General features: G+C 44.5%; 1 protein-coding gene and 1 pseudogene across 1 annotated transcript; both read left to right on the top strand.

Moving 5' to 3' along the window:
* Positions 1–1,285: 1,285 nt before the first annotated feature.
* On the top strand, positions 1,286–12,037 carry LOC147967899 (uncharacterized). Its single transcript, XM_087523305.1, has 3 exons — positions 1,286–1,516; positions 1,640–2,972; positions 12,030–12,037. Exons 1-3 carry the CDS (start codon positions 1,286–1,288, stop codon positions 12,035–12,037), a joined length of 1,572 nt encoding a protein of 523 aa, XP_087379431.1.
* Positions 12,038–12,128: 91 nt separating this feature from the next.
* Positions 12,129–13,319, top strand: LOC147967900 (serine/threonine-protein phosphatase 7 long form homolog; annotated as a pseudogene).
* Positions 13,320–14,922: the final 1,603 nt, after the last annotated feature.

A 14,922-nucleotide genomic window follows, 5' to 3' on the forward strand; every position in this document is an offset into this window, starting at 1 on the left:
ATATTTATTCGAACTATTTGGACACTTAATTGCATTCGCAAGCACATCCACATTGGACCTAATGTATAAAATGACGCTGTAATTTTGTTAATATTTTTTATATTCATGTACTGTTGTGAAAAATGTGCATGTTGTTGCAAATATTATTGTTTGTAAATACATGAATTTTATCGTATGATATGAAAAACATTATATAAAGCCGGAAGAAATTAAATATTTTACTCATATGATATTAAAATGTTATTATCGTAATATTATGTTTAGTGGTTGTTTGGATAGCGAGTACTTACCCTCAGTTTTGTCATAACCTATTGTAAGAAAATTATGTAGAAAACCATTTTTTTTACTAATAGTCGTTTTGCCAAAAGCTAAGTTTTTGCATGTTACGAGAACCATTTTAGGATATTTTTGGGGTAGTTAGAGAAAAGCAAACAGAGTTTTAGTTTGTTACGCTCATAGACGAGTTTGAGAAAAAATAGATCTTTAAATACCCGTTAACCAAACAACCCCTTAAAGTCTAAGCAAATGATTCTAAAAACAAACCGAATATTTATAACGAAAATACGGTTATTATTTTAGTCGTATGATATGTAAAGGCTGTCATTGTTACTAAATGTTCAGTTACTAATTATTTGAAATGTAAACATGTATGGTGGTTAGGTACTATGGAAAATTTAGTAGTGTACTATGGGAACGTCTTACGCGACGGTCCTTTCGGGGTGGATGTGTCCTTGTGCGAGGCGACTACTGTTGTAGTGAGAGACACTGTCAACGTGGGTTACGCAACAGTTAGAAGGTGCATCCGAGCGGTGTTTGGCCTAGGGATGCAGGGGGGAAAATGACAATGGAGGCCTTCGTCGTTGACGGAGGAAATGATGGGACAGTTGCCCGTTGGGGTTTGCGGCCTGTCACAGGTGATCGGTCATGGGGGTCGTACATGAGGTTTGTAACCAATCCCAATAACTCAATGTATGGTCAGCCGATGGTGTATGTGGAGTTCATTTCAGTCACTGATGTTACAGGATGCAGTAGCATGGGTGGTGAGGTCGAGTTGGCCATCACATCAGCCCCTAGCATTGGCCCATCGGAACCGATGGGCGGCCAGCCTGTGTATGACACAGGATATTGGTCTGCGGTCGTTGACATGAGCGAACACGTGGAGGGATTGCCGGAGGCGCTAGATGATGATGATCATTCTTCTGCGTCTTCGGAGTCAAGCGAAGAAGAAGATGTTCCTCCTCAGAGGGCGGTCGCGGCGGCACTGCAACCTGGGTTTTTATAGGATATGAGCATCACCAATGAATTTCACTCTGCTTCTGGCCTAGGAGCGGGGAGCCTGGAGGTTGGGCAAGTTTTCCCAGACAAGAAGTGTGCTTACCAGGCAATGGGTAGCTATGCAATCGGCATCCACCGCCAGCATAGAGTGAAGCATTCTGATAAAAAAGAGTTGAATGCCATATGCATCCACACCGCTAAAGGTTGCCGCGGAAGAGTTCTCGCTAGACTGAAGCCTGGGGTATGTCAGTCATGACATATCACAAAAATAGTGGAGCATATCTCTGAGCAAACTGGGACTCTTTCAAATCACTACAATGTGACAACAAAATATGTGGCACAGACGATGGAAACGATTGTGTAGGGAAGTCTCAACATTAGTGCTAGGGCTCTGCAAAAAGATGCAAAGGATCTAATTGGCTTCCCTGTTAGCTACAACAAGGCTAGGCGTGCAGAGGAAAATATATTCAAGAACTTGTATGGTACCTATGAGGAGGCCTATTCTTATGCCCCTAGAATGCTTCATCAAATAGCAAGTGCTAATAGGGAGACTCAAGTTTGGCGGAGAGAACGTCCAAACCCAATGAACCCGGGTGAGCTAATCCTGGACCACTTATTCTGGGCATTCGCCCAGACTATACAAGCCTTCAGGCACTGTCGCCCGGTATTATCAGTTCATGGTACCTTTCTCACTGGAAAGTGCAAGGGCACACTATTGGTGGCGATTGCAGCGGATGCAAATAATCAGCTTCTTCCTATTGCATATGCATTGGTCGAGAGCGAGAAGGAAGATAGCTGGTTGTGGTTCCTGAGCTGCGTGAAGATGGGTGTTGCGAAAGAGCGTAAATGTGTTTGCATCATCTCTGATCGCAACACTGGATTATTAAGCTCTCTTGAAATAATTAAGGCGTCGGAAGAAGAGTGGGGCTGGCCCGATCTAGAGGGAAGGTGGTGCATGAGGCATTTGGTAGCAAACTTTTACTCCAAATTCAAAAACAAGGATTGGTTCAAGTTATTCAAGAGGATGTGCATGCAAAAAACTGAAGCCAAAATGAATGCGATCTGGGCAGGTATCAATGGTGAGATCGACCGCGCGGCCTTGCCGCAGAGAGAAGACCGGAGGAGTCGTAGGACGCCCATAAATTTGAGCCAGTGGATCGTCGAGAATTGCCCTCATTTGGACAAGTGGGCGCAGGCTCACGACACCGGGGCTCGGTATGGAATAATGACCAGCAACATGTCAGAGGTGTACAATGGTGTTCTTAAAGGGGTGCGAGCACTGCCTATCACAACCCTAATTGAAGAAACTTGGAACCGGACCCTGTCATACTTTGCAGACAGGGCTACCATCGCCAAAGCACAAGTTGAATTGAACAAGCCATGGTCCGAGAAGATGCAAAGACATCTGGACGAGAAATCAAAGAAGTCCCAAAGTCATGGCTGCAGGAAAGTGGACGCACTTAGGAATAAGTGGGAGGTCAATGTGCGAGCCAAGTACGTTAAGGGTCACCACAGAGGATCAAAAAAGCAAGCTGTCACCCTTGGCTCAACCTCCTGTGAGTGCACTTGTAACAAGCCCAAGCTTGAGGGCTACCCTTGCAGTCATGTGCTCCGGGCGGCTGCTGATCAAAAAATCAGCGTAGAGCCATACATATCGCCGTACTTCAACATGTACAATCTGTACAACACTTGGAACAGTGAGTTCTGGGCTTGGGGCATAGATATTAACTACAAATTGTTGTGGCTAGATGGGCCGAAATGGGTTCCGAATGCCGACTTGATGACAACCGCAAAGAGACAACGTCAGTCTAGGCGTCATCGCAATGACATGGACCATAGCCAGATGGGAGAACCAAGTGTTGGTGAACGTAGTAATTTCAAAAAAATTCCTACGCACATGCAAGATCATGGTGATGCATAGCAACGAGAGGGGAGAGTGTTGTCTACGTACCCTCGTAGACCGACAGCGGAAGCGTTATGACAACGCGGTTGATGTAGTTGTACGTCTTCATGGCCCGACCGGTCAAGCACCGAAACTACGGCACCTCCGAGTTCTAGCACACGTTCAGCTCGATGACGATCCCCGGACTCTGATCCAGCAAACTGTCGGGGAAGAGTTCCGTCAGCACGACGGTGTGGTGACGATCTTGATGTTCTACTGTCGCAGGGCTTCGCCTAAGCACCACTACAATATTATCGAGGACTATGGTGGAGGGGGGCACCGCACACGGCTAAGAGAACGATCTTGAAGATCAACTTGTGTGTCTCGAGGTGCCCCCCTGCCCCCGTATATAAAGGAGCAAGGGGGGGTGCGGCCGGCCCTAGGAGGAGGCGCGCCGGAGGAGTCCTACTCCTACCGGGAGTAGGACTCCCCCCTTTCCCTAGTTGGATTAGGACTTGGGGGGGAAGGAGGAGAGGGAAGAAAGGAAAGGGGGGCCCCCCCTCCTTGTCCAATTCAGACTTGGGGGGGGGGAGGGGCGCGCGGCAGCCCCTAGGCCTCCTCTCCTCTTCCTCCACTAGGCCCATTAAGGCCCATTAGGTTACCGGGGGTTCCGGTAACCTCCCGGTACTCCGGTAAAATGCCGATTTCACCCGGAACACTTCCGATGTCCAAACATAGGCTTCCAATATATCAATCTTTATGTCGACCATTTCGAGACTCCTCGTTATGTCCGTGATCACATCCGGGACTCCGAACAAACTTCGTAGATCAAAATATATAAACTCATAATGAAACTGTCATCGTAACGTTAAGCGTGCGGACCCTACGGGTTTGAGAACAATGTAGACATGACCGAGACATGTCTCCGGTCAATAACCAATAGCGGAACCTGGATGCTCATATTGGCTCCTACATATTCTACGAAGATCTTTATCGGTCAGACCGCATAACAACATACGTTGTTCCCTTTGTCATCGGTATGTTACTTGCCCGAGATTCGATCGTCGGTATCTCAATACCTAGTTTAATCTCGTTACCGGCAAGTCTCTTTACTCGTTTCGTAATACATCATCTCGCAACTAACTCATTAGTTGCAATGCTTGCAAGGCTTATGTGATGTGCATTACCGAGAGGGCCCAGAGATACCTCTCCGACAATCGGAGTGACAAATCCTAATCTCGAAATACGCCAACCCAACATGTACCTTTGGAGACACCTGTAGAGCTCCTTTATAATCACCCAGTTACGTTGTGACGTTTGGTAGCACACAAAGTGTTCCTCCGGCAAACGGGAGTTGCATAATCTCATAGTCATAGGAACATGTATAAGTCATGAAGAAAGCAATAGCAACATACTAAATGATCGGGTGCTAAGTTAATGGAATGGGTCATGTCAATCACATCATTCTCCTAATGATGTGATCCCATTAATAATGACCACACATGTCTATGGTTAGGAAACATAACCATCTTTGATTAACGAGCTAGTCAAGTAGAGGCACACTAGTGACGTTTAGTTTGTCTATGTATTCACACATGTATTATTTTTCCGAATAATACAATTCTAGCATGAATAATAAACATTTATCATGATATAAGGAAATAGATAATAACTTTATTATTGCCTCTAGGGCATATTTCCTTCAGTCTCCCACTTGCACTAGAGTCAATAATCTAGATTACACTGTAATGATTCTAACACCCATGGAGCTTTGATGCTGATCATGTTTTGCTCGTGGAAGAGGCTTAGTCAACGGGTCTGCTACATTCAGATCCGTATGTATCTTGCAAATCTCTATGTCTCCCACTTGGACTAGATCCCGGATGGAATTGAAGCGTCTCTTGATGTGCTTGGTTCTCTTGTGAAATCTGGATTCCTTTGCCAAGGCAATTGCACCAGTATTGTCACAAAAGATTTTCATTGGACCCGATGCAGTAGGTATGACACCTAGATCGGATATGAACTCCTTCATCCAGACTCCTTCGTTCGCTGCTTCCGAAGCAGCTATGTACTCTGCTTCACATGTAGATCCCGCCACAACGCTTTGTTTAGAACTGCACCAACTGACAGCTGCACCGTTTAATGTAAACACGTATCCGATTTGCGACTTAGAATCGTCCGGATCAGGGTCAAAGCTTGCATCAACGTAACCATTTACGATGAGCTCTTTGTCACCTCCATATATGAGAAACGTATCCTTAGTCCTTTTCAGGTATTTCAGGATATTCTTGACCGCTGTCCAGTGATCCACTCCTGGATTACTCTGGTACCTCCTTGCTAGACTTATAGCAAGACTTACATCAGGTCTGGTACACAACATTGCATACATGATAGAGCCTATGGCTGAAGCATAGGGAACATCTTTCATTTTCTCTCCATCTTCTGCAGTGGTCGGGTATTGAGTCTTACTCAATTTCACACCTTATAACACAGGCAAGAATCCTTTCTTTGCTTGATCCATTTTGAACTTCTTCAAAACTTTGTCAAGGTATGTGCTTTGTGAAAGTCCAATTAAGCGTCTTGATCTATCTCTATAGATCTTAATGCCCAATATGTAAGCAGCTTCACCGAGGTCTTTCATTGAAAAACTCTTATTCAAGTATCCCTTTATGCTATCCAGAAATTCTATATCATTTCCGATTAGTAATATGTCATCTAAATATAATATCAGAAATGCTATAGAGCTCCCACTCACTTTCTTGTAAATACAGGATTCTCCAAAAGTCTGTACAAAACCAAATGCTTTGATCACATTATCAAAGCGTTTATTCCAACTCCGAGAGGCTTGCACCAGTCCATAAATGGATCGCTGGAGCTTGCACACTTTGTTAGCTTCCTTTGGATCGACAAAACCTTCTGGTTGCATCATATACAACTCTTCTTCCAGAAATCCATTCAGGAATGCAGTTTTGACATCCATCTACCAAATTTCATAATCATAAAATGCGGCAATTGCTAACATGATTCAGACAAACTTAAGCATCGCTACGGGTGAGAAGGTCTCATCGTAGTCAATCCCTTGAACTTGTTGAAAACCTTTTGCGACAAGTCGAGCTTTGTAGACAGTAACATTACCGCCAGCGTCAGTCTTCTTCTTGAAGATCCATTTATTCTCAATTGCTTGCCGATCATTGGGAAAGTCAACCAAAGTCCACACTTTGTTCTCATACATGGATCACATCTCAGATTTCATGGCTTCAAGCCATTTTGTGGAATCTGGGCTCACCATCGCTTCTCCATAGTTCGTAGGTTCATCATGATCTAGTAGCATGACTTCCAGAACAGGATTACCGTACCACTCTGGTGCGGATCTTACTCTGGTTGATCTACGAGGTTCAGTAGTATCTTGTTCTGAAGTTTAATGATCATCATCATTAGCTTCCTCACTAATTGGTGTAGGTGTCACAGAAACCGGTTTCTGTGATGTACTACTTTCCAATAAGGGAGCAGGTACAGTTACCTCATCAAGTTCTACTTTCCTCCCACTCACTTCTTTCGAGAGAAACTCCTTCTCTAGAAAGTTTCCGAATTTAGCAACAAAAGTCTTGCCGTCGGATCTGTGATAGAAGGTGTATCCAATAGTTTCCTTTGGATATCCTATGAAGACACATTTCTCCGATTTGGGTTTGAGCTTATCAGGTTGAAGCTTTTTCACATAAGCATCGCAGCCCCAAACTTCAGAAACGACAACTTTGTTTTCTTGCCAAACCATAGTTCATAAGGCGTCGTCTCAATGGATTTTGATGGTGCCCTATTTAACGTGAATGCGGCCGTCTCTAAAGCATAACCCCAAAACGATAGCGGTAAATCAGTAAGAGACATCATAGATCGCACCATATCTAGTAAAGTACAATTATGTCGTTCGGACACACCATTACGCTATGGTGTTCCAGGTGGCGTGAGTTGCGAAACTATTCCGCATTGTTTCAAATGTACACCAAACTCGTAACTCAAATATTCTCCTCCACGATTAGATCGTAGGAATTTTATTTTCTTGTTACGATGATTTTCAACTTCACTCTGAAATTCTTTGAACTTTTCAAATGTTTCAGACTTATGTTTCATTAAGTAGATATACCCATATCTGCTTAAGTCATCTGTGAAGGTGAGAAAATAACGATATCCACCACGAGCCTCAACATTCATCGGACCACATACATCTCTATGTATGATTTCTAACAAATCTGTTGCTCTCTCCATAGTATCGGAGAATGGTGTTTTGGTCATCTTGCCCATAAGACACGGTTCGCAAGTACCAAGTGATTCATAATCAAGTGGTTCCAAAAGTCCATCAGTATGGAGTTTCTTCATGCGCTTTACACCGATATGACCTAAACGGCAGTGCCACAAATAAGTTGCACTATCATTATCAACTCTGCATCTTTTGGCTTCAATATTATGAATATGTGTGTCACTACTATCGAGATTTAATAACAATGGACCAATCTTCAAGGGTGCATTACCATAAAAGATATTACTCATATAAATAGAACAACCATTATTCTCTGATTTAAATGAATAACCGTCTCGCATCAAACAAGATCCAGATATAATGTTCATGCTTAACGCTGGCACCAAATAACAATTATTTAGGTCTAATACTAATCCCGAAGGTAGATGTAGAGGTAGCGTGCCGACCACGATCACATCGACTTTGGAACCATTTCCCACGCGCATCGTCACCTCGTCCTTAGCCAATCTTCGCTTAATCCGTAGTCCATGTTTCGAGTTGCAAATATTAGCAACAGAACCAGTATCAAATACCCAGGTGCTACTGCGAGCATTAGTAAGGTACACATCAATAACATGTATATCACATATACCTTTGTTCACCTTGCCATCCTTCTTATCCGCCAAATACTTGGGGCAGTTCCGCTTCTAGTGACCAGTCTGCTTGAAGTAGAAGCACTCAGTTTCAGGCTTAGGTCCAGATTTGGGTTTCTTCTGCTTGCTGTTCTTTTTGAAGTTCCCCTTCTTCTTTCCTTTGCCCCTTTTCTTGAAACTAGTGGTCTTGTTGACAATCAACACTTGATGTTCCTTTTTGATTTCTACCTCCGCAGCTTTCAGCATTGTGAAGAGCTCGGGAATTGTCTTATTCATCCCTTGCATATTATAGTTCATCACGAAACTCTTGTAGCTAGGTGGAAGTGATTGGAGAATTCTGTCAATGACGCAATCATTTGGAAGATTAACTCCCAATTGAATCAAGTGATTATTATACCCAGACATTTTGAGTATATGCTCACTGACAGAACTGTTCTCCTCCATCTTGCAGCTATAGAACTTATTGGAGACTTCAAATCTCTCAATCCGGGCATTTGCTTGAAATATTAACTTCAACTCCTGGAACATCTCATATGCTCCATGACGTTCAAAACATTGTTGAAGTCCCGATTCTAAGCCGTAAAGCATGGCACACTGAACTATCAAGTAGTCATCAGCTTTGCTCTGCAAGACGTTCATAACATCTGGTGTTGCTCCAGCAGCAGGCCTGGCACCCAGCGGTGCTTCCAGGACTTAATTCTTTTGTGCAGCAATGAGGATAATCCTCAAGTTACGGACCCATTCCGTGTAATTGCTACCATCATCTTTCAACTTTGCTTTCTCAAGGAACGCATTAAAATTCAACGGAACAACAACACGGGCCATCTATCTACAATCAAACATAAACAAGCAAGATACTATCAGGTACTAAGTTCATGATAAATTTAAGTTCAATTAATCGCATTACTAAAGAACTCCCACTTAGATAGACATCCCTCTAATCCCCTAAGTGATCACGTGATCCAAATCAACTAAACCATGTCCGATCATCACGTGAGATGGAGTAGTTTCATTGGTGAACATCACTATGTTGATCATATCTACTATATGATTCACGCTCGACCTTTCGGTCTCCGTGTTCCGAGGCCATATCTGTATATGCTTGGCTCGTCAAGTATAACCTGAGTATTCCGCGTGTGCAACTGTTTTGCACCCGTTGTATTTGAACGTAGAGCCTATCACACCCGATCATCACGTGGTGTCTCAACACGAAGAACTTTCGCAACGGTGCATACTCAGGGAGAACACTTCTTGATAATTAGTGAGAGATCATCTTAAAATGCTACCGTCAATCAAAGCAAGATAAGATGCATAAAAGATAAACATCACATGCAATCAATATAAGTGATATGATATGGCCATCATCATCTTGTGCTTGTGATCTCCATCTTCGAAGCACCGTCATGATCACCATCGTCACCGGCGCGACAGCTTGATCACCATCGTAGCATCGTTGTCGTCTCACCAATCTTATGCTTCCACGACTATCGCTACCGCTTAGTGATAAAGTAAAGCATTACAGCGCAATTGCATTGCATACAATAAAGCGACAACCATATGGCTCCTGCCAATTGCCGATAACTCGGTTACAAAACATGATCATCTCATACAATAAAATTTAGCATCATGTCTTGACCATATCACATCACAACATACCCTGCAAAAACAAGTTAGACGTCCTCTACTTTGTTGTTGCAAGTTTTACGTGGCTGCTACGGGCTTAAGCAAGAACCAATCTTACCTACGCATCAAAACCACAACGATAGTTTGTCAAGTTGGTGTTGTTTTAACCTTCGCAAGAACCGGGCGTAGCCACACTTGGTTCAACTAAAATTGGAGAAACTGACACCCGCCAGCCACCTGTGTGCAAAGCACGTCGGTAGAACCAGTCTCGCATAAGCGTACGCGTAATGTCGGTCCGGGCCGCTTCATCCAACAATACCGCTGAACCAAAGTATGACATGCTGGTAAGACGTATGACTTATATCGCCCACAGCTCACTTGTGTTCTACTCGTGCATATAACATCAACACATAAAACCTAGGCTCGGATGCCACTGTTGGGGAACGTAGTAATTTCAAAAAAATTCCTACGCTCACGCAAGATCGTGGTGATGCATAGCAACGAGAGGGAAGAGTGTTGTCTACGTACCCTCGTAGACCGACAGCGGAAGCGTTATGACAACGTGGTTGATGTAGTCGTACGTCTTCACGGCCCGACCGATCAAGCACCGAAACTACGGCACCTCCGAGTTCTAGCACACGTTCAGCTCGATGACGATCCCCGGACACCGATCCAGCAAAGTTTCGGGGAAGAGTTCCGTCAGCACGACGGTGTGGTGACGATCTTGATGTTCTACTGTCGCAAGGCTTCGCCTAAGCACCACTACAATATTATCGAGGACTATGGTGGAGGGGGCACCGCACACGGCTAAGAGAACAATCTTGAAGATCAACTTGTGTGTCTCGAGGTGCCCCCCTGCCCCCGTATATAAAGGAGCAAGGGGAGGTGTGGCCGGCCCTAGGAGGAGGCGCGCCGGAGGAGTCCTACTCCTACCGGGAGTAGGACTCCCCCTTTCCCTAGTTGGATTAGAACTTGGGGGGGAAGGAGGAGAGGGAAGAAAGGAAAGGGGGGGCGCCGCCCCCCTCCTTGTCCAATTCGGACTTGGGGCGGGGGGAGGGGGGCGTGGCAGCCCCTAGGCCTCCTCTCCTCTTCCTCCACTAGGCCCATTAAGGCCCATTAGGTTACCGGGGGGTTCCGGTAACCTCCCGGTACTCCGGTAAAATGCCGATTTCACCCGGAACACTTCCGATGTCCAAACATAGGCTTCCAATATATCAATCTTTATGTCTCAGCCATTTCGAGACTCCTCGTTATGTCCGTGATCACATCCGGGACTCCAAACGAACTTCTGTACATCCAAATATATAAACTCATAATGAAACTGTCATCGTAACGTTAAGCGTGCGGACCATACGGGTTCGAGAACAATGTAGACATGACCAAGACATGTCTCCGGTCAATAACCAATAGCGGAACCTGGATGCTCATATTGGCTCCTACATATTCTATGAAGATCTTTATCGGTCAGACCGCATAACAACATACGTTGTTCCCTTTGTCATCGGTATGTTACTTGCCCGAGATTCGATCGTCGGTATCTCAATACCTAGTTCAATCTCGTTACCGGCAAGTCTCTTTACTCGTTTCGTAATACATCATCTCGCAACTAATTCATTAGTTGCAATGCTTGCAAGGCTTATGTGATGTGCATTACCGAGAGGGCCCAGAGATACCTCTCCGACAATCGGAGTGACAAATCCTAATCTCGAAATACGCCAACCCAACATGTACCTTTGGAGACACCTGTAGAGCTCCTTGATAATCACCCAGTTACGTTGTGACGTTTTGTAGCACACAAAGTGTTCCTCCGGCAAACGGGAGTTGCATAATCTCATAGTCATAGGAACATGTATAAGTCATGAAGAAAGCAATAGCAACATACTAAACGATCGGGTGCTAAGCTAATGGAATGGGTCATGTCAATCACATCATTCTCCTAATGATGTGATCCCGTTAATCAAATGACAACACATGTCTATGGTTAGGAAACATAACCATCTTTGATTAACGAGCTAGTCAAGTAGAGGCACACTAGTGACATTTAGTTTGTCTATGTATTCACACAAGTATTATGTTTCCGGATAATACAATTCTAGCATGAATAATAAACATTTATCATGATATAACAAAATAAATAATAACTTTATTATTGCCTCTAGGGCATATTTCCTTCACCAAGGCGATGCCGCGTTTGCAGGTGTCATGTACATTCACGCAGAGAATGCCCGTATCGAGCCAACAACAGCGCATGATATTGATATATATGTACTCGCTATGTCTATTCATATTTGTACTCGTTATGTGTACTTATATTAAATTTAAATTGAATCTCTTTGTATTATTGTACTCGTGATGTTAACTTCAGATAATTAATGTAAATCGTATCTCTTTGTATTTTTAAGTTAATTTTGATTTGTATTTGTGTCTTCCTCATAATTTATATTTGTATGTTTGTGTGCAGGTTATGGGTGAAGTGCCAGTGCTTTTGCAAGGGCCACATGACGCCGGCCACCGTTTCCACCTATTGTTGAACCCAAATATTAAGCATGATTATCGGCCTTTCAGACTTCGAACCATAAAGAAAACATGGCCAATACACAATGCTTTCCTTGCTCACCTTGACGCTTATGGACTAGAAGGTTTTGCTAGGCTCGTATCATGCCACGACCAAGTACGTTTGGACCCATCCCTTTTGACATCCCTCATTGACCGATGGAGACCTGAAACCCACACCTTTCACTTTCGTTTTGGGGAGCTTGCACCTACACTGAAAGATGTTTCTATGATCACTGCTCTACCAATTAGAGGTGAGCCGTTAGTCTTTCCACGAGTGTCTCCATCTTGGGCATTAGATATAGCAGCCCGCCTTGGGATGGAAATGCCAGAATCACAACGTTCTGGTGGCCCTCGGGGCATCCCACTCGTCTGGCTTCATGATAACTTTCGTATTTTATCTAGCTTCGCCAATGAGGAGACGAGAAAAAGACATCTGTTTGCGTATTTGTTGTGGCTCCTCGGGACTCTGTTTCCAAATTCACATGGGGACGTTGTTGTCCCTGGTCTCATCTACATTGCAGAGGATATGGTAGATGAACCTTTACCCGAGTAGCCAAAATACAGCTTCGGTTCTGCCATGCTATCTCATACATACAGAGGCTTGTGTGATGCCACGCAAAAAACCTCTTTCGCACAAAAATCTCCATTACTTTGTGTCGCCTATGAGTTTCTATAGTTGTGGTCCTGGGAATACCTCCCTGTAGGACGACCTCGTATAGTACAACCTGTACACCCATACGACTTTAGCGAGGGTGGCAGCGCAGCTATGGCCACCAGGTGGACAAAGGCACGAAAACGTTGCTCTCCAGATATTGCGAAAAATTGTTACCCTATGTACCACCAGCAGTTTGAGATACTTGATGAGGCAGAAGTCACATGGAACCCGTGGACTCAGGACCAGCTACAAATGGTCTTTGATGCTCGACCCTTCACACCTGGCATGTTGAGCGATAGTGCATTCTGGCTGACTCGGTGCAACTTATTGTTCCTGTGGTGTGTTGAGCCTTACAACCCAGAGCGTGTAATGAGACAGTTCAGTCTCTATCAAGAAATTCCACCACCTTTTCCAAGACGTATCGATGAGGAAACCCATAAGTAAGATGTGACCTCCCTAAATAGTTAGTGTCTATTTTAATTTACTAAACTCACACTTTGTTACATAATTCACAGGCTAACCAATATAGGCAGGGGTTGGAGTTTATACGATTGGAGGGAGCAGAACATTGAATGGATACACAAGTGGGAAAATGAAGCGCTAGCAGATATAGTGCATCAACTTAGGTATATTTTATTTACATTATTTTATTACGATGATCATATGATGCGTGAAGATGCTTTGCTTTCATCACAATGGTTTATGTAATTATTTAATTTTGCAGACCGTACGATGGAAGTACATATCAAGCGTACAAGCAGTGGTACTGCATGAACACACGTGCTAGCCTGGCCAGTCAGCCATGTACTATACCAACACATCTCACACAGGAGGAGCAGGCGCGGAGACATATTGAGCTGCATGCAGCTTACTATCGTGACCAGATGGTAATCACTTGTAACTTTTTTAGGTCCATCATTTCATAATCATTTGAACTAAATAACATCCAAATATTTTTCAGCTTGAAAGTTGCAACGAAGTAGGGCATATGGCTACAGATAGCATCCCGGCCCAGGGCCTAGCTCGCCCGTCATTCCAGAAACATTTTCAACAATACATGGCAACAAAGTTCAAATGCGGTAGAGGCGACGACGTTGTCACTCGAGCGTACAACATGCCGGTAGTGAGGTCAGCCAGACCAAGTGCGGCGCCGTCGTCCAGACCGAGCGAGGCGCGTACGAGCCATGGGCAGTGGGGGGAGGGTCCGAGTACTAGAATGACATTTCCACGACATGACTCATCTCTGCCAATGCATCGCTCTTCTTCGATGCAGCTTCGTTAGGGGCATACATCTCAGGACCATGGCACGGGCTTGGATTCGATGCCCGAGTAGACTCTTTCCCCTAAGCCATATGCGTACACAGGATATAATGCATACACCCAAGGTGAGGGATCTCAGTCGTATCTCTCCACGCGAGGGATCTCCATGCCCGAGGAGACTCGTGTACTAGATTTAAACCAGCACCACGTACCATGGCCAGACAGTACAGGCGGGGGATCTGATCAGGTAGTCATGTTTACATTTTAATGCATTTACAATGTTATCATATATTATCCTCTAACAGTTTGTTTACAATGTTTCTATGTGCAGGACATACCTGATGTTAATTGGGGCGATGAGAACACCCAACGTGGCGTCAACACAGGCGTCATGGGAGCATCACATGATCATGGCGACACGGTTACATCATTAGTTACAGAGTTCTTCGAAGGGGACGTTATTGGCCCATCTGTTATCCCCGCGGAGTCACAACCATACGCCTACAATTACACTTCAGGTTCGCAACAAGGATTCGCGACTCCACCACCTACGCAGGACTCGCAGACACATGAAGCCGAATTGGAGTACGGTCGCGGTCTTCGTGTAACTCGGCCACCTAATCGTTTGTCGCCTTCCCACTACAAGGGAAAAGCCTAGTAGCAACACGGGTTTTGGGTGTATCAGTAGCGCGGGTGCCCGCGCTACTGATACGGCGCCACAGCTAACTTGTAGCAGTAGCACGTGTTGACACACGCTACTGCTATACATGGTTAGCTGTAGCGTGCA

This window comes from Triticum urartu, chromosome 5A (genome assembly GCF_056163025.1).
Source record: "Triticum urartu cultivar PI428250 chromosome 5A, HENAU_Tu73, whole genome shotgun sequence".
Classification (NCBI taxonomy): domain Eukaryota; kingdom Viridiplantae; phylum Streptophyta; class Magnoliopsida; order Poales; family Poaceae; genus Triticum; species Triticum urartu.

Bases quoted from the DNA above. Each gene is read 5' to 3' on its own strand.
- LOC147967899 (XM_087523305.1), top strand. From the start codon at position 1,286: ATGAGCATCACCAATGAATTTCACTCTGCTTCTGGCCTAGGAGCGGGG. The intron at 1,517-1,639 runs GTATGTCAGTCA...ACGATTGTGTAG, and splicing joins TCGCTAGACTGAAGCCTGGG to GGAAGTCTCAACATTAGTGC.